The 20,712-nt window shown below is 42.7% G+C and overlaps 1 protein-coding gene across 2 annotated transcripts; it reads left to right on the top strand.

Annotated features, from left to right (window-relative positions):
- Positions 1-1,577: 1,577 nt before the first annotated feature.
- Positions 1,578-19,754, top strand: LOC128524815 (deoxynucleoside triphosphate triphosphohydrolase SAMHD1-like). 2 transcript variants are annotated; one of them, XM_053497467.1, is made up of 16 exons: positions 1,578-1,824; positions 7,362-7,390; positions 7,764-7,924; positions 9,588-9,703; positions 10,074-10,144; positions 11,209-11,358; positions 11,448-11,542; positions 11,642-11,750; positions 12,668-12,759; positions 14,453-14,565; positions 15,114-15,250; positions 16,046-16,054; positions 16,361-16,441; positions 16,535-16,642; positions 18,370-18,501; positions 18,737-19,754. In XM_053497467.1, the coding sequence occupies exons 1-16, from the start codon at positions 1,701-1,703 to the stop codon at positions 18,788-18,790; spliced, it is 1,581 nt and encodes a 526-aa protein (XP_053353442.1). In that variant the 5' UTR covers positions 1,578-1,700; the 3' UTR covers positions 18,791-19,754. The 2 variants fall into 2 exon arrangements, with proteins under 2 accessions (XP_053353442.1, XP_053353441.1); XM_053497466.1 differs by lacking the exons at positions 16,046-16,054; positions 16,361-16,441; positions 16,535-16,642; positions 18,370-18,501; positions 18,737-19,754 and having other exon boundaries at positions 11,642-11,705; positions 15,114-15,486.
- Positions 19,755-20,712: the final 958 nt, after the last annotated feature.

Raw genomic sequence — 20,712 nt, 5'->3', positions numbered from 1 at the left:
AGACACCAAGAGAGAGACACGTAGAGACCAGAGGGAGACACCAAGAGAGAGACACGTAGAGACTAGAGGGAGACACCATGAGAGAGACACGTAGAGACTAGAGGGAGACACATGAGAGAGACACGTAGAGACTAGAGGGAGACACCAAGAGAGAGACGGGCAGTTAGCTACACATACACCTAGCTAAGCATGTCTTTAGCCCCAACATGCACTAAGCTACACTTACCTAATAGCTTAACACACACTAGGGAATGGGGGCACAGAAACACAGACAGAGGATACCCAGTGGCTAGGCGAGGCAGCCCTCCAAGACTAAGCGAGGCGGCACTAACAAGCTAATCGGTACTCCAAAGCTAGGAGGGGCGGCACTCTAAAGCTAGGCGCACTGGGACACTAGGGGGATAGGAAACACAGGACAGCTAGAGACACGAAGGGGCTATGGCTAGAAGCATGCTAGTTACTGTAACTCAACATAGATTTTAGCTAAACACGCTCCTAGCCAAACACACACCTAACTACTTACCTGCTCTAGCTAAACACACAAGAATACAGGAGGACAACAGCCACAGTACTTACATACATTTAAGACAGGACTGAATCAGCTCCACTAACACAGACACACAAAACATACACAGAAACATTGCCAATAAGAGAGCCCAAGTCAACACAACAAAAATCAAAATAAACTAAACAAAGAGCAAAAACAAACTAAAACTAAATGCCCACACAAGTGACAGTGGTGATACCAAACAATGCTCAACCCAGTTTCCCAGTCTAAACAGCTATTTATAGAGATGGATTGATGGCTACCTCGGTTCAGGTGTGCACTTGCATCACCTGACCGAGGTGCCTGCTGGGAAACTGAGTCAGCCAACAAAAAACTACAAAATGAAAAACAGTGACCTCTAGTGGCGGACCCTTACACCTGCTTAGTTCTTAAAACTTTCTACTGATTTTAGTGCAGATGCCGTATATAATTCATTTCAAATTAATCTCTATTTTGTCTGTTATTGACCTCATAGACTAGGATGAGCCATGCCTCACCTATGCATGTGTATAGTTCTGGGCTTAAACTGTGAGAACACACATTTCTCTGCACTGAAAGTATTTGATCAGGTTTTGCTTGAGAGTGTGAGAGGGTGTGTATGCAGAAGCATATAGTGGTTAAAAATGTAAATTCATGAGTGCATGTACACATCTGATTGCAACTACAAATTAAATAAACTTTTAAAAACTGTTTGGTGAGGTTGAAGACCTCAAACAATTTAATTGTGACATGAAAGTTGAAATCAAAAAGGGGCAAATATTTTTGAACTACTAGGCTGCTAAAATACAAAGGAATATTTAAAACCCCCAAATGTAAACCATTTTAAACACAGTGTAAACCTTATCAAATTACTGTAATTACTGTTTTATACTCAATAGTTGTAGTGTTTAAAGTGTTTTGTACTCCAAAGTTTAAATCATTTAAAAAATAAGGTGTTTTTTCACTCACTCATGCACAACCAAATTATAATGGTTCCACCCACTTTTGTGTGGTGTTTAAGGTGAGCACCAGCCAGCGCTCGTCACGCAAGGTCTCAATATGTAAACGCACACGCGTCGCTTGTGCCAGGTTTTTACTTTCACTTTCATTTCTCCTCGCAGAATTATATGCCATTACTCTGACCTGTTAACTCCAGAATAATAAATCCAGCACTATGACAAGCCAAAGGCACCGGAGCGAGGAGGATGCACCGCGCCCCGAGAGCTTTAGAACATCCAGGAAGAGAACGGCAGCCATGACACAAAGAGAAAACCACCACTCAAAACATCAACAGGAAGGTAAAGAACCAAGTTAAATCTACATCACTGGCTCACTTCAAATTTGAATTGCAGCACTAGAAATATGTCACATAATGCCTGTATAACATTTCCTACAGTTCTATATAGTTTATTACTCTAACATTACATACATTTTATATAATACTGTGGTTAAATTCTTCTTACATATTGTGACGTTTTTACGCCCGAAAGGATGGTGGAGAGACGAGTTATTAATTTGCTGCCCAATGCAAATGGCTGGGAGTACTTTATTGACTCACACAAGGTAACCAGCAGCATAACAACACACACACATCACACATATCCTGGCTGAAGCCACTAAACCAAATACCTTTCCCCAACAGGGTGAACACATAACAGCCCCCCCCCCGCAAAGCATGATGGTTCCCAAGCGAAACCCCGCCCCCGTCACACTGCCCCCACCCGAGCTGTGACCGTCCCCGGTCACCATGGCTCAGTCCAACAGACGTGACGGTGGTCGGCGCCGGCGTTGGGAACGCCGGAGTCTGGTTGCGGAGGAAGAGGGCCCGTCGCCCTCCTCCTGAGGCGGACTGGCCTCCACAGCATTCGACGATGCCCTGGCGTGGGGCTGATAAGGAGCCAGACGATCCCGGTGGAGCACGACCAGTCGCGACCGCCCCGCCAACCGCACCCGGTAGACCACGTCAGAGAGCTGTGCGACGACCGTGCAGGGGCCCACCCAGTGCGACATAAGCTTAGGTAAGAGCCCCCTTTTCCTTCCGGGGGAATACACCCAAACTTGCTCCCCAGCAGCAAAGTCTCGCCCCCGGCTGTGCGTATCGTACACACGGCGCTGCTTAACCCCGGCGTCCGCCAAGTGTCTACGCGCCAATTCGTGGACACGGAACAGTTTGTCTTTTAATAAACAAAAATACTCCACACCTGGTTTCGAGGGTAAATCCACTTGTGGGGGGGACCCGAACACTAGATCCACAGGCGTGCGCAACTCGCGACCGAACATCAACGCAGCTGGCGTCAGCTGCGAGGACTCCTGCACCGCTGTACGATACGCCCAAAGCACGAGAGGCAAATGCTCGTCCCAATCTTTTTGCCGGTCGCTGGTAAGCACGGCGAGTTGGGTGGTGAGTGTTCGGTTGAACCGTTCCACGAGGCCGTCACTTTGTGGATGCAGGGGCGTGGTGCGGGTCTTTTTTACTCCGAGGCGCTCGCACACCGCCGCAAACACCTCCGCCTCGAAGTTACGCCCCTGATCGCTGTGCAACTGCTCCGGGACGCCGAATCGACTGAACACCTCGTCCACCAGCACTCGAGCCGTGGTGGAAGCGCTCTGATCTGGAACAGCGAACGCCTCCGGCCACTTCGTAAAATAATCCATGGCCACCAGCACATAACGATTCCCGCGATCAGAGACGGGAAACGGCCCCAGAATGTCCACGCCCATACGTTCCATGGGCGCCCCCACCCGAAAGTCTTGCAAGGGTGCTCGTGAGCGCTGGGTAGGGCCCTTCTTTGCCGTGCAGACATCGCATCTGTGAACAAAAAGTTCGCTATCCGTATGACAACCCGGCCAGTAGAACCGAGCACGCAACCGCCGCAGTGTCTTAGTTACCCCAAAGTGTCCCGAACCTGCGTGCCCATGAACCATCCCCAGCACACATGCCCGCAAAGTCCGCGGCACCAGCAGCTGAAAAGATTCGCCAGCGCCACACGGCCGTTCCCACTGGCGGTAGAGTAAGCCCCCCCGCAACGCTAGTCGGTGAAACTGCGAGTGGAGAGCTTTTTCTTCTGGACCCAGGTGGGCAATGGCGGCATAATCCGGTCTCTGGCCCGCGTTAACCCAACCTAATACCCGCTGCAGCGCCGGGTCCTTCTCCTGTTCGACCATTAGCTGCTCGCAGTCCATCTGTGGCACAGGCGAAACGACCACCGGCGATGGTTTAGGTGCCGCAGTGACTCGGCTGCACGCCGGCTCGGACGGCCGATTACCGACGGGGGCTTCGGAAGACTGCGCAGGGAGAATGTTCTGGTTCACGGGGGTCGGGGTGTGTTCGCTGTCGTGACCACCCACACGCTCTTCAGCCCGCTCGCAGTGTCGACAACGCTCCTTGCTACACGGCCGGCGGGATAAAGCGTCCGCGTTACCATGCAGTTTCCCAGCTCGGTGCTGGACGGTAAAGTCATAGTCCTGCAACCGCTCTAACCAGCGCGCCAACTGCCCCTCGGGCTCTTTAAAACTAAGTAGCCACACCAGCGAAGCGTGATCGGTCCGCAGCGAGAAGGATTGCCCGTATAAATATGGCCTAAAATGTTTTAGAGCCGCGACGACCGCTAGCAGCTCGCGCCGCGTGACGCAGTAATTCTTCTCCGGTCCAGACAACGCGCGGCTGAAGTAAGCGACAACACGCTCTTCGCCCCCGGCAACCTGAGACAGGACGGCTCCCAGCCCTACATCGCTCGCGTCCGTGTCGAGAATAAACGTACGAGCTATATCAGGATACTCGAGAACGGGCGACGTAACCAGAGCTTCCCGTAACCGAGTAAACGCACGCGCGTGCTCCCTGTCCCAGCGAAACGACTGGTTCTTTCTCGTGAGCGCGTGCAGCGGGCTGGCGATCGTAGCAAAATCCCTCACGAACCGGCGATAGTACGACGCTAACCCGAGAAAAGTGCGCAGCTGCGACACATTTGACGGCTCAGGCCAATTCCGTACCGCGGCAATTTTGGCTGGATCGGTGGCAATCCCTCGAGCGCTAATGACGTGTCCCAGAAAGACAGTTTCTTGCCGCAACAACTGGCACTTTTTGGGATTGAGCCGCAAATTCGCCCGCCGGATAGCTAGAAACACCTCCCGTAGGTTAGCTAGCGCGACCGCAAAATCCTTGCCGTGCACCAATAAATCGTCTAAGTAGACGACACAACGGTTGCGAGGGATCTCTGCCAATACTCTCTCCATCAACCGTTCGAACGTAGCGGGAGCGTTGCAGAGGCCGAACGGCATGCGCCGAAATTGCCATAGCCCTTGTCCGATAGAAAACGCGGTTTTGGGTCGTGCTTCCGGGGCGAGCTCTACTTGCCAGTACCCGCTACGCAAATCCAACGAGCTAAACCACGCCGAGCCCGCAACGTGTTCCAACGCATCATCTATTCGCGGCAACGGATAAGAATCTTTACGCGTCACCTCGTTTAACCGCCGGTAGTCCACACAAAACCGCCACGATTCGTCCTTTTTACGCACGAGTACAACGGGTGAAGACCACGGTCCGGATGCTGGCTCTATGACGCCCGAGTCGGCCATCTCACGCAGCTGCTGCTCGGCTATAGCTCGTTTAGCTAACGGGAGGCGTCTCGGATGTAACCGAACAGGAGCTGCGTTACCTGTATCGATGTGGTGCTGCACCAGATCGGTATGCGTGCACTCGCGCTCATCCACTGCGAAAATATCTGCGAACTCGTGCAAAAGGGACTTCACAGCGTCGGTCTGCGTCTGATTTAGCCCCACACTGCTACGCTGCATCAGCTCGGCCATTATTCTCGCTCGGACAGCTACCGGATGTTTACACGGCGCGTCCACCGGAAGTTCCGCCCCCTTGGTGCGTGCTACTAACCCGTCCGGCTGCGCTTTGGGCACTAGCAACCTAGCTAAACCGAAACTACCACGCAGAGTCCCGTCCGCGAGATTTAGTACCGCACCCCACCTTTCCAAAATGTCTAATCCCAAGATACAATCATCCTCTATATCCGCCACAAAGAATGGGTGAAAAAGAATGATTGCACCTACTTGTATTCGCACTGTGCGACAGGCCCGTATCCTCAGATAACTCCCCGACACGGTGCGAATGTTCACGGCCGGGTCCGGCAGCACACGACCGCGCTCTCCATGCTCCAACAATCCCCCGCGCAGCAGCGAAACTGTAGAGCCGGTGTCCACGAGCGCCCGCAGCGAAACGTTGTCCAGGCCGCAGTCCACATAGACCCCGGCGCGATTTCCGACACGTCCCGACCGGAAGTTAAATCCGGCAGTTGGGGAAACAAAGATGGCTGTGGGAGGCGGTTTCCCCTCGGCGCCCCCCGAAGCTAGTTTAACGGCTGCTGGGGTACGCTGTCCTCCGGCCGGAGAACGTTGCAGCGGTGGTCTGGCGGTCCCTGGCCTCGGCGTCGTCGCGGAAACTCGGAGGCTGGGTCGAGGCCTAGCCGTGACGGGTAGCCCTGTCCCCGGCTAGGTTCACCTACCCAGCGGCCGCGAGCCACCGAAGATCGCTCGGCTCTCTCGCCGCGGTGTTCACCCAAGATGGGCTCGGCGCGCTCGGCCTCACGCAGCGCCTCGGACAGGGACGCCGGTGCCGCTAACCGGAGGTGCTCGCGAAGCCGGTACGGCCGGACTCCCCGAAGGAACGCGCGACGAGCTAGCTCCTCCTGCTGGCCGTGTCCGAAATCCGGATAGCCCTGGCGCGCGAGAGATCGCAGGTCCATGGCGAACGCCCCTAGTGGCTCAGAGGCGCTCCGCACGCGGGTTGCCAACTCCTCGCCCGCGGCCTCGTTACGATCGGGGGCGTGGCTAAGTCCAAACACAGCTCCAGCATCATTTTAGGGGTTCCTGATGACACAGATATCCTGGGCCTTATCCCAAACAGACATGCGACATCTTAAAGAGAGGAGATTAGAGGTGGGACACAATGCTGCTGTAAGCATGACGGCAAAACACACAAAATTATTTTGTTGGCAGAGATGAAATACTCTGTTTCTTATACATCAGTGGAGCTGCTGTGTTATGAAAACAGTCAAGAACTTCAAGTTCATCATTGTCCCCGTTCCTACAAACTGAAACTTCAAATCTTGATAATCACTCAGAGGCTGAAAGCTGAAAAATGTGGAAGCTGAAAAAGTTTTAGCTTTAATCAGATTCTACCCCTGTACTACAGGGTGCATTACTGTACTGTATAATACTACAGCTTACTAGGGTTTTGTGGTCATTTCCAGCCTTATAGAACATCTACTGTCACACACTTCAGTCACCCACAAAAGCTCCTCCAGAGGTTTTTAAAGCATCAAGTCACAGACAAGCCAAATGACGAACAACATTTCTTACTATCTTTAATGATCAATAAATCTGACTTGGAAAGGACCTTGAGTTTAGTGTGATGGTTTTCTATTCATTCGTTCATTCATCGTCTACACCCCTTTATCCTGTATGCAGGGGCCTAGAGCCTATTCCAGGAGACTGTGGGTATGGTGTGGGGTACACGCTGGACAGGATGCCTATCTTGCTGCCGTTCAAATGAAAATTTTAGAGGGTAATTCTAGTGAAAAAGACTTAGATTACAAGTTGATTAGCATTGATGTACAAAGAGCATGTGTATTTATGTCACTGGCAATGAACCAGAGTGTTCGAGCTCCAGAACACTCCTGATTGTTAAACACTCACTCTCACTCACTCATCTTTTATACCACTGTATCCTGTATTCAGGGTTGCGGGGATTGTTAAACACTCTGTTTTTATAGAAACATCACTCAGACCAGAGGAAGCCAAAATATTTATATATTTTTTTCTTCCCCAGGCTATGATCAGATTTCAACTGAACCCAAGGTGTGTTACCTACAAAAAGCCACCCATGCTTTAATCACAACATGGTCTTACCAGTAAAGTGTAATGTACAATATGCTGTATTTAGTATTGCAATGTGTGTGTTTTGGGATGCTATTTTTTATTTTTTATTTTTTATTTTTTTTATTAATTGGAATGTCATTAACCAGACTGTGATGATTGTGTTTGGCCATTCACTGATCTCTACTATTTATAGTTCCACCCCATCCCTGTGTTTATTTTTTTTTTTAAATATGTGTATTAGTTCCAATATGAGATAACATAGAGATACTCAGAGTTGTCACCAGACCCAGTGTCCAGTGCGACCCAGTGTAATAATAATAATAATAGCGGCAGTGAACCTTTTCTTACTCAGGTGTTCAATGACTTGATCCACGGTCACATTGAGCTGCACCCCCTGCTGGTGAGGATCATCGACACTCCTCAGTTCCAGAGACTGCGGAACATTAAACAGCTGGGAGGAGCGTACTTTGTGTTTCCTGGAGCTTCACACAACCGCTTTGAACACTCCATAGGGTGTGGTATATCTCTATTTGTACAGTATATCTCTATTTTTATGTACAGCATATTTCTATTTTTAGTTCTATTTTTCCTAGTTCAATTTAATTTTTCTATTTAATTTTTCTATCGTATTTCTTTTATTCATATTTATTTCTTATTATAAGCTTTAATTCTCTTTTTAAGGTCACTGGCGGTCGTATAAGCATTTCACTACATTTCGTACTGTGTATGACTGTGTATGTGACAAATAAAATTTGAATTTGATTTGAATTTGTATATGTGTGTGTGTGTGTGTGTGTGTGTGTGTGTGTGTGTGTGTTTATGTGTGTGTATGTTTATGTATTTGTAACTTGCAAGTTATTCGTTCACTCAGATGAAACATCACAACGCCCCTTTGTTTGTGTTTAGTTTATTATAATCAGTTTATTAAAATCACATGCATGTAGTTCACACGTCTGCGGCCACATAATTACACAAATATTGTGTATAAAACTAAATAATGCTTGATTGATTAAAACTTAATTTAGAGCAGTAATGGAAATAGTTCTACATCTATTTAAATTCTTTACATACCATTTATTTAATATTAAGCTCGGCTTAATAAACTTTTGTACTCAGGTACAAGTTCTGTTATTTCAGTGAAATTTTACTGAAGTACAAGTAAAGTTACCCGTATAAAAATCTACTCGAGTTAAAAATTTACTCAGAGTAAAAGTTTCCGAAGTTACTTATTTTTTACAGCGGTAGTGGTGTGGAGGAATCTAGTATAGTAGACAAGTGGATATAAATCTCAAACTAGCTGTTTTTAATTGTTGTATAATGAAGCTGTTTCCCTTCTTGTGCTTAAAGTCAAAGTGGTGGCGTAAATATGACCAGGGGTTTGCTTCAGAAGAATTTAAAGGCATTTCGCTCTCAGATGGGTCTGCATCACTGGCATCTGTTTTGTTCGTCTCCACCGTTCCTGTGAATTTAGAGAGTTTGTGCTCCCCGACCATCAATTTTCCAGGGTGCAAGTTTTTCTTTTGTAAGGTTTGCACGAGGAGCAGAACTGCACATAAACTGTCCAAAACAGGTAGATCCGCAGGTTGCTACCACGCGGAGTTCTGAACAGGCAAAGGCGCGGCCATTTATACACACGGTTGCCAGGCAACAAGGGGTCTATATAAGGGTCCTGATACCTCGGAACTTTGTGTAATCATTTAGGTGGCATTGGTAAGGTATCAGGGCTTGCATGACTTGAACTCATGAAATGACATCTAATGAACATTCTGGTGCAGTCATGTGACAATCTGTGAAATGGTAACGGCTCTGAGTTACTGATCGGCAGGTTGGTGATCAAGCCACAGCATTGCCAAACTTCCTACAGTATGTTGAGCCCTTGAGCAAGGTCCTTAACCCTACCTGCTCTAGAGGGCCCTGTATCCTGGCTGACCCTGCACTCTGACCCCAGCTTCCTAACTGGGATATGCAAAAAAAATAATTATTATTATTTCACTGTGCTGTAAGGTATATGTAACAAATAATTGAATCTAAGGACGAAATAAATTAACATGGATTTAACATGAATTTACAACATGGAATGTGTGGATTTAAAAAAGAATTTAAAAACTTTTTCATGATTTAAAAACTAGCTCACCATGTGCTAGCATTTAAACTTTGTGTCCGTTGTGTTCTTCAGTGTGGCGTATTTGGCAGGCTGTCTCGTCAAAGCTCTGAGAGACAAACAGCCAGAGCTCGACATCACCGAACAAGACGTCCTGTGTGTTCAAATCGCTGGCTTGTGCCATGACTTAGGTAAACACACACACACACACACACACCAAGTTCATATTTTCATATTTCTTGTAATAAAATATATTATGTATGTAATTCACACATTAATTATGTCTCGGTGAGAGATAGTGTTCTCTTCTGCTCTGTTCTGTTTCGGTTCAGAAAGTTTATTAAAATCAATTTCTAGTTTCGGTTTGGTGTAAATCATTACTGTAGTTTTAAGATATTACTGATCTATAAGTATTAAGAACATAGTTAACTACATGTTTAGTGTAGGAATATAGGCACTTAAGATGCACAGATTAAAGAAAACACCCATTATTCATTGCACTTATCCATAATTAATAAGACTAAGGATTTAAAAAATATTAACAGTTGTTTACTTTGGCAGGTCACGGTCCATTTTCTCACTTGTTTGACCGCATGTTTATTCCAAAAGTGCATCCTGATCTGAAATGGGAGGTAGGAACTCAGTCACTGCATAATCATGGATTGTAATAAATATTATTATTTAACATTTTAACTGTTCACATGACACGGTATTAAATAATGATTTGTTCCCTGTACTTGTCATTGGTTTGTGTGTAAGGTATAAATTAATCTTGGCAATTTACATGATTCATGGTTTTGGGTTTTTTTCTGCACAAAAGCAAGGTCATGTAAAGACTTTCAGGATTCCTTTAACTCTACCTGCTAAAGTTGTAACATATTGATAACAAACCTCACTTGGAAGGTGAGAAAAACTTTCAAACCTCAGTGTAAATGTGTCCCTGCTCATTATTGTTTCTCTGTTTCGACACAAATGCAGCCTTGCTTTGAAACAAATAGTTGCCTTTGTAGCTTCTCACATACTGAACTTTCACTCAGTTGAGAACAGGGAGAACATGCAAACTCCATGCACACAGACCCCGAGGTGGAATTGAACCCAGACCCTGGAAGTGCAAAGCAACAGTGCTTACCACTACGCCACCATGCCACCCCTACTAAACGTGGTTCATACTAATTATTATACTAGGTATTTTCTTGTAAGGAACTGTGCAATCTTTTTAAAACATAAGATCATTAACGATTGAGGTGAACACTTATGAATTCATTTCTTTTTCAAATGTTTGCAAAGTATAGTCAAGTCCCTCTTGCACACACATGCAAATTTATGGGATATTTTGTAGAGATTCATGGCAGAAAGAAATCCAGATAAAGTCTGTTTCAGTATCACTTTACCTGAAGTGCATGTTCATGTTTTTTAAACATTAACATATAAAGTGGAATTTTATTTTAAAAGACTTCAATCAAACCAAAGTCACAGTCAACAAACTGAATTCAAGAAGAACGCTTGTGCATGCAGAGCTCATTAGGGTCATGTTAAGCGCAGGAGATGATGGGAACTGTAGTGTATGTGCCTACCTGGTGCAATCATGACATTCCAGTTAAGGCTACAAAATGCGGATAAGTTCAAGGTGGGGAATACTCAAATTTATTTAAAACGCAAAATGTCATAACTGTGCATGTTTTTTTTGTCTCTGCAGCATGAGACTGGGTCAGTGAAGATGTTTGATCACCTGGTGAAGGTTAATAATCTGGAGCCTGTGATGGAGGGATATGGTCTTTCTTTGCCCACTGACCTTGATTTTATCAAAGAACAAATCACAGGAGAACTGGACCGCTCAGAAATTATGGTAGAAATTTAGTTTCATGTTTCTTTACAAGCTCAAACAGATTTAGCTCTTACAGCAGATAGTCTAATATCTTCTTCCTTTGGCGGCAGTACAAGGGCAGACCTACGGAAAAGGAATTCTTGTATGAGATTGTGGCAAATAAGAGAACCGGTATTGACGTGGATAAGTGGGATTATATTGCCAGGTGAGTCTTTCATTCAGACAAAACTCTTCTTTTATGTTGATGCTGAAATCACTCACAAAGGTATCACACAAACCTCATGTTTATTTTCCATCTAAACAGAGACTCGTATCACCTGGGCATCCAGACCAGCTCAGACCACCGCGGTTTCATCAAGTTTACCCGAGTATGTGAGGTCAATGGGAAGAACATTATCTGTGTTAGTGACAAGGTACATTGTTCATATTTACATTAACAGCATTCAGTAGATGTCCTTATGTTTGGCGACTTACATCTATCTTATTAGATGTCTAAACAGTTGGGGTACCCAACAGTTGTAGCTTGGAGTTTAAACCCATGACCTTATGATCCACAGCCCAAGATCTTAACTCCTTCATATATTCTCTATACCGCTTTTCCTGTGTACAGGGTTGGGGGCTCTGGAGCCTATGCCAGGAGAATTAGGACATAAGACGGGGTACAACCTGGACAGGTTACCAATCCATCGCAGAGTGCGCGCACACACACACACACACACAGGCAATTTGGGACTGCTAATGAACCTATTCGGTAGATCTTTAAAAACCAGAGGAAAACCACCAAGTGCAGGAAGAATGTGCAAACTTTACACACACAGACCCATGGTGGGAATTGAACCTTTGACCCTGGAGGTGTGAAGCCACAGTGCTAACCACCACACCACCATGCTGCGACCTTGATACACTGCTGTTTTATTTTAAGTATCCATTTAGATGTTCCGAATGCTACATAAAATATTATTCCAAGAATTTGTAGATGAAAAGGACAGGTAATAATCTTTAAGAAATAATTAGCAGATAAATGTTAGAATTGACACTGTCGTTATTATTTACACTGTCCTAAGAGAAATCACTCACTCCATGAGAAATGAGGGCTAATAAGGCAAGAGAAAAGCTGGTGGATGGGTGAGAAAAGGCAGGTGACAAAAATTTAAACAAAGACAGCTGAATTAACGCAGGTCTTGCACAGCCCTAAATCGAAGGGTGTCTACTTATCCACATTAGCCTAAAAAAGTGTTATATAACAAATAGATCTTTGTTAAATGTGGCAAGATCTTTCTTTTGAATTTCATGTTTAAAGAATAATTTATTTACATTTATTCTTCCACAGAAAGTCAAAGATGTATACAACATGTTTAACACACGATACTCCCTACACCACGAAGCCTATCAGGACAAAGTCACCACGGTCATTGAGGAGATGTGAGTAACATTACCAACAAATATATATGAGGTCTGTCTGGAAAGTATCCAGTCATGTAATGTGGATTACTTTTAACAGACTCTTGACCATCTTTGAAGAGTTTGTGCAACACTTTATTTGTGCTACAGTCATTGGATCATCCCCGACAGCCTTGTGAATCATCTGAATAGATTTGTTGCTGTGCTCACTCAGTCTTTTAGAATGCGATGACCACACTGGACATTTACATTTAGGCATTTGGCAGACGCTCTTATCCAGAGCGACTTACATTTTTTTTTTAACTCATTACACATCTGAGCAGTTGAGGGTTTAGGGCCTTGCTCAAGGGCCCAACAGTGGCAGCTTGTTGGTCGTGGGGTTTGAACCTGGGATCTTCCGAACCGTAGTCCAATGCCTTATCCACTGAGCTACCCCTGGCCCACATGCTCACTTAGTGGTGTATAGCAGGCCACTCCCTTGTACAGTGAAGTTGTCACATATATGCACATTCCAGTCCACTGTCTATTGGCAAACCGTTCGTGTTACTGGGCATAATGTTTTTTTTTTATTGTAATGTTAGGGCAGAGCGGTGAATATACTGTAATGGGTTTGACACATGGTGAGAAGCAAATTCCACAAGCACAAGCAGTCTTTATTCTAGCACAATTCAGCAGCAAAGTTAAAAGTATGCAGTCAAAAACAAACTGGACTCCATATGAACTTCAATACATCTCCTGTTATACTGAACTTCCAGCCTCCTAACACACAGTATGAGTGCAGATCAATCCCTGCTATCCGTTATCACCCAGATGAGGATGGGTTCCCTGTTAAGTCTGGTTCCTCTCAAGGTTTCTTCCTATTGCCATCTCTACCCCTGGGGGGCCAGGTTCAAACCCCACAACCACCAAGTTGCCACTGTTGGGCCCTTGAGCAAGGCCCTTAACCCTCAAATGCTCAGATGTATAATGAGATTTTAAAAATGTAAGTCGCTCTGGATAAGAGCGTCTGCCAAATGCCTAAATGTAAATCTCAGGCCATCTCGTTCGTCGCTCTCGGCTCGTTCATTAGGGACAATCCAATCATTCTGAGTCAAACACTTTTTTCACATTTTATACAAATTTCCATAATTTTCTCTTGATTCTGTTAAGTTGCTTTGCAACAGTGACCATTGTTAAAAGTGCTATACAAATAAAATTGTATTGAATTGAATTGACTGGCAACAGGAGCACGGCGTTCACAGATTGAGCTCCAGCCCAGGTGTATTTGCAGGCCCTGGCTTGTTTCTCACAGGTAGGACGGCATAGGTAAGAGGTCTGAGCGAGACATTTTAGATTGTAAGACCGCTGTCACTATAAAGATTCAAAATCAGTCAAACCTTACAGTACATAACAGTCATACAGTAGCAGAGTGTTGCTAGCTATACAGTACTGGAGACACTTTGCTGCTGTATGTACTTTATACAGTGCCAAGGGTACCTTAGGCCCCAACTGTGTTCTTAACTTCCTGTACAGTGAAGGGCTCCAGAGCCACAAACTACTGTGACATGTATTAGGTTCTGAACTGCGTAAGAAAGACCACCTATAGTAAAGCAACATTTTTGTCAAATTATTTTCAGTAACGGTAAATATAAGGGTTAGATACTGTATATTTTCACACATGTAATGTAATCTCTCCAAAACTGGTAACTAAAATACAAAGATGCCCACACTGCAGGATATCAGAGGCCTTGGTTAAGGCTGATCCTTACATTCTAATCAAGGGATCAACTGGACAATGCAGAATGTCAGAGGCCATAGATGACATGGAGGCTTACACCAAGCTCACAGGTCAGCTCAGGATGTGGTGGTACATGATAAATTACAATATTTGGCACAAATGTTATTGCTTTTATTATCTATGCATGCTAGATAGTGTTAGTGAACAAATGAGTTGTTTTTAGTTTCTAGATAATTTTAGAAGCTAATAGACTATTGTTTTATGATGGACATAATGATGCATGATAAAGTATACAGTATAATGAATTTTAAATAAGAAACCTACTAACATTCTGACCAATTAGAGTCCATATCTTAATAATACTGTAGACCACAACAGAAGGTCTTGTTTTATTATCACAGTGTTAGACATACATTTCATAATACAGTATGTTTTAACATTTTCAAGTAACTGGTAAATTTAGCAAACTATTATCGACAAAATTGAACACGATTATAAATTATAAATTAGATTGCCTTTTTTGACTTCTGTGATTTACCAAACTCTACACATTAAATAGCTATACAGTACAGATAAAAACATAATCTATAACAGATCTGCTGTGGTTTGTGTGTTTGTGATGATCTTTTAACATTCTATCCATGTTACCTCTCCACAGATCATGTTTTTGAGCAGATCTTGTACTCCTCTAATGAAAACCTGTCCGAAGCTCAGTCCATCCTGAAGAACATTCTGTGCAGACGCCTGTACAAGTGTGTGGGACAGACAAAACCTATAAATGCTCATGCGTCAAAGGTTAGTTTTAAAGTTCCTACAAGTGCTTTGGACCAGTTAACAAGCTCTAAACTGTGCAATTCTTTTGAGTCGGATCCTTATGTAATCCTGGGGTTCAGGGCCAGGGGTCTAGGGTGAACTCCTAAATAAGAATGTAGTCCAACTATATTTCCTGCCTCCAATTAGTTCCTAACACAGACACATAACCACAGCTGCATCTTATCCTGTTTTATACAACCTCACGTTAGAGTCAATGTGAGATTACTTCTGCGAGTTTACCCAGATTAATATTGTTCAATCAGAGTAATTAAAAAGGTCATCTGTTAGAAGCTGTGAATCAGCTGGTGAAAGAAATGTGTGTAACTCTCAGTGTAAACAGATTCACTGTATTAGGGGGCATTCTCACATCCCTGAATTTATCCCAAACCTGTGGGACACCTGTGTCAGTGTACAATACAGCTCGACACGGTATGAGAGAAATCCTGGTATCAACATAAAGTTCAAGCACTCTTAAAAATGAAAATTGAAACAAATCCTCTAACATTGTAGCATTGTGTAAATTATTTGTAGGCAGTTCGTGCCTTGTTGTAATGGATCACAGAAACAAGCTGCTACTAACATCATAGGCGCCCTCAGGATCACCTGACCAGACACTTTGCATAACTAATACATTGATAGGTAAATTACCATCGAATTGACATGTAGTGCACTAGAGATGGATGAAAAAATGTATTCAGTTATGCTGAAATGTTAACAATAAGGAAGTCCACGAAGGAATCAAACACAGGTGGCTGTCAACAGGACAGAACAGGACAGGACAAATTTGTGAAGGTAATGATAGCACATGTTCAATTTAAAAACCCCATTCATCCATTCATCACTTGTGCAGACTCCATGAATGACCTCATCCTCTCCAGAGAGTTTGCTCTCTATAAACCGTGTAGCATAAGTGTATGTTTCAGCCCTGTATGACCCAAGATCCTCGCAGTAAAAAGTAACCAGGAACCCTGGAAGAGCAGTTAAATCAAATCAAAGGGTTGTTCCACAGTGTAAGGATTAATCATTCCCTCAGAATGGACAGTAAAGCTATGTTTTAGGTCAATTGTGCAGATTTTTTTCTCTGCTTTTTAGTTAAAGATGGTGTACGAATTGGCTGAATCCAAACCAGATGGCACTGAAGTGGACCTGAAGCCTGAGGACTTTGTAGTCAGTGTATGGACAAAATTATTGTTTTGTACTCTGATTGTGATCATTTGTAAAATTGTGAGATTTGGGATTCATGTCTGATTCATGATGATCTTTCAGGTGTTTGGTTTAGATTTTGGCAAGAACAAGAAAAATCCACTCGACCAGATCTGCTATTTCTACAATAGCAACAATCCCACTAAAGCCTTTCAGATCCCCCTGAACCAGGTACATGCATCAACTTACAATTTCAAACAAGTCTCCAGATGATTTCCTACAAACGTGTTAAATTACTTTTGCAAAACAGGTAAAGCAAGGAAATGCTCTGTATGGATTAGTAGCAAAGACTATTTCATATCACTTGAACAGTAACCAAGTACATTTAATTTTGGCTAATAACACCAGTCCCATAAATGGTAATAACATACAGTATAACTTGTGTCTTCTTGTGATGAGATAGTTTCAAGATCCTGGCTTTATGTTTATGGACATAACTTCCTAAACTCAGGTTCCTGCTCACTAATGTTTGTTGACAGTTTCATGAGCTCAAGCGCCTTGTCTCATGTTCTGGACAGTTTTTTCTGGGGTCCTAGTGCTCAGGGTATTAGATGTTACATGCGTCTTTACACTTAACATAACACTTTGATTCGTTTTATATTGGTTATTTTAATTACAATGGTACCCCTGCATACGAATTTAATCTATTGGAGAACTTTTATATTTTTTCAAAATGCACAAAAAAAAAAAAACACAAAAAAATCCGTAAACTTGCTTTGCTTGGCTTTCCACTGATGCAATCGGGTTTTAAACGGCTCCCAGACAGGACGTACGCGCAACTTAGCCAGGGTTCGGTTCATTCCATTATATCCCCCAAATGCTTTGTATGCTGAGACAAATGTCTAGCAAAATTTCAGTTCCTAAGCCGAAAATTTGTGAGGTGGGGCGTTCCTAGAGGGACCACTGTATGCATTAACATCAGCATGTGAAAGAGCTGTAGAGTTTTGTTGGAGGTAAAAGGAAATCAGTTCAATTCTGTACTTGTATAGCATTTTTAACAGTGGACATGATCTCAAAGCAACTTCACAGTAAAAAAACTTCTGCATATATATATATATATATATATATATATCGCGATTAATCATAATTAAAAGACTGAAACTTTTTGGATATGTAAATGTAAATAATTAATGTAAACTCAAGACAATTAAACTATTTAAATTCAGATATGATTGTTTATTGAAATTTTTGTTCTTCAAACACAGATTTTCTCATGTAAACAACATACCTGCAATAAACCATCAATATTCTCCAAATTAACTGTTGGCTTGAAAGCCATATTTATTACAGAAATAAAAACACAGGTATGTGCCATTTGTGTCATTTGAATTTCAAAACAATCAATGCAATTTACATTGGCGAGGCCCTGTAGAGATTGTTTCGGTGGGGTGTTTTGCTTTTAAGTGATATGTCAAAGACGAATTACTTCTGTGGTATTTAAATTCGTCTTTGCAAAATGTACAGATTACTTTTGTTTTATCCACAGAACCATCCGGCAGAGTTTTATACTGAAACTTTCCGTCTAAAAGTCCTTCCTTGGTCTTATCCATACTTCTTTGCACGTTGAACACACGTCGGCCACAACAGGAAATAAAAAAAACTGCAACCGCGTTAATTGCGTTAAATTTTTTTAATGCGTTAAATATTTCAAATTAATCGCATGCGTTAACGCACTAATTTTGACAGCACTAATATATATATATATATATATATATATATATATATATATATAGTGTATATATAACAATTTCCTGAGAAGACATGCAGTGAAAAGTGATAGACAGTTGTTTAGTTGATGTACACTGCTCCAGTGTTTACAATGTGAAGAGTTTTGAACATGTGAATATTAATACATACATGTAAGTGGAGTAAAGTTTAAGTGTGTTGTGTCTGAACAGGTGTACACACTGCTGCCAAACATGCTTTCTGAGCAGCACATTAAAGTTTACTGCAAACACACCGACAAGGAAAGAGTGGAAGCTGCAAAGAAATACTTTGAGCAGTGGTGTAGGACGAACATCATAGCTCAGGTGACACTCGCTTACTGCAGTGTGTGTGTGTGTGTGTGTGTGTCAGAGACAGTCAGTGAACAAGAAAGTTAAACCTGGCAGTAGATAGTGCTGCTTTAATTTCAATAAAATAATATAAAACCACTTCTTAGCCGTCACAGAAACAGGAAGTGTTTTCGGTTCATGTTGTATGTTAACAATAGCATGGCATGTTGGAGGAAAGTGACTCTTTGTAAGTAAGTGTGTCTGTTTACAGGATGCTGATATACTTTCTCTCTCCTCTAAAGGATGCCTAGTGATCTCTGGTTGATAAAAACATGGAACGGGAAGCAAGGTTAACAATGGAGCTAAAGTAAAGGATCGTCACCAGAGACTGGGTGTTATCAATGATACAACCCTCCTATTACATGTTTAATCTACTGATACTGAACATCTTCATCCTCAACAAGCTTTATCATCAGGAAATATTTGGTATACCTCAAATTTATACGAGATGTGACATGCTAGTGCTTGGTCAAGAATTTCATCAAATCCTCAGTCAGTCCGCACCACATGAGTCTTTTTCCGTAAGGACTACTGCCAATGTGAATGAGCCTCTGGAGTCTATCTAGGGACCATGGAGGCCACTGGTGATTTTCATTGCTATCACAATATTTTCAGGAATCCTTTTCTTTCCTGAGCCATTTTGGTTGCTCTCTGCTCTCCTACTCCTAGCCATTCTTTGTTTTCATCAACCCATATTCTTGCTGGTCTTCCTACTCTCTTTATCATCAATTTGATAAATCTCTTTCCCATCCTGCATATATGTCCAAACAAACACAATTTACACTTCTTAATAACTTCACTAATAGTTTTAGTCACTTTTTGGCACTTTTTTTTTTATCTTTCTATAACATTTTATTTTATTTTGCAATGTCCTTGTTCCTCATTGTCCATGTTCTACAGACATAGAGTGGAATACAGAATATAAGAACTTTAACTGATATATTTCCACTTTTTCAGATGCAAAAGTACTCTTCTAATAATTTCTTTTGAGCCGCTGGTATAACTCATTATCAGACTGCACACGTATACAAAACGGTCTTCACATTCATTTTTTCTCTGTCCAGCTGCATGTGTGCTTTGTTGTCCCCCATCATCTTAAACGGTATTCTTTTCTGCTTTCATTTAACACATTTAGCTACCATTGAAGTCCAAGTGCATTATTGAGCATGAATGCACTTTAATCAAGTTTTTCCGACTGCACAATTAAATTATTTTGTTGTATTAAGTGTATTCTACAGTATTATAGGGAAGTGATGCTTAAATGGTTAGGGCTGTGGGTTAACGGGTTTCTGATAGGAAGTTTGAGGGTTCGAGTCCCACCACTGCTCTGTTGTCACTGTTGAGCCCTTGAGCAAGACCCCGAACCCTATCTGCTCCAGGGGGCGCTGTATCCTGGCTGACCCTGCCCTCTGACCCCAGCTTTATATGAAGGATATGCAAAATAATTATTTCACTGTGCTGTAAGGTACATTTTGTCAAATAACTACATTTGATCTCTTATCTTATTTTACACCATCTCCTCTCCAAACCAGTTAAACTCTCATACACTTACCTGCTGCTCATCACCTCCCCAGTTTTTTGCATAAATGTCACTCAGTGTTTCCTGCAGAAATATATAAAGGAACATTTCTACACTGTAAAAAATTCTGATGCTAGTACTATTGTTTTTCTATGTTATATGCCCCAAAGTATGTGCACCCCACCCCATCACATCCATACATGCAGTTCTTTCCCAAACTGTTTTACCAAATTTGGAAGCACACTCTTGTACTGAATGTCGTCCCATTTTACTTTTCACACATTCATTATGAATTTGCCTTAATTTTTAAACATTGTTTTTTTTATTTATCTAAATTGCACAGATTTGAATTGTACGTGTGCGTGTTCATTTGTCTGGAATATCAACCAGTACCCTAGCTAGTGGAGGAATTCAGGGAAAATTTTATCCCAGCATTGTCTTATTTATTTATTAATTGATTGTCTTTTGTAATGTTGTATATTTTTGTATAAGAGTTTACACAAATTGACTGAGACATCAAGAATGTAAACTTGAGGCCCAACATTTCCAATTTAATTGTTAAACACATTATTAGTTTTCTTGATAGGGTATTTATTTATGTCTACATTTTTTTTCAAGTTCAAACCTTCCTGAGGTTTCTAACTTTTTTATTGAGTGTAATAGGGGTT

Source organism: Clarias gariepinus, chromosome 1, assembly GCF_024256425.1.
Source record: "Clarias gariepinus isolate MV-2021 ecotype Netherlands chromosome 1, CGAR_prim_01v2, whole genome shotgun sequence".
Lineage (NCBI taxonomy): Eukaryota > Metazoa > Chordata > Actinopteri > Siluriformes > Clariidae > Clarias > Clarias gariepinus.
Note: the sequence above shows the minus strand (reverse complement) of the source record. Positions and strands in the feature narration are given on the sequence as shown.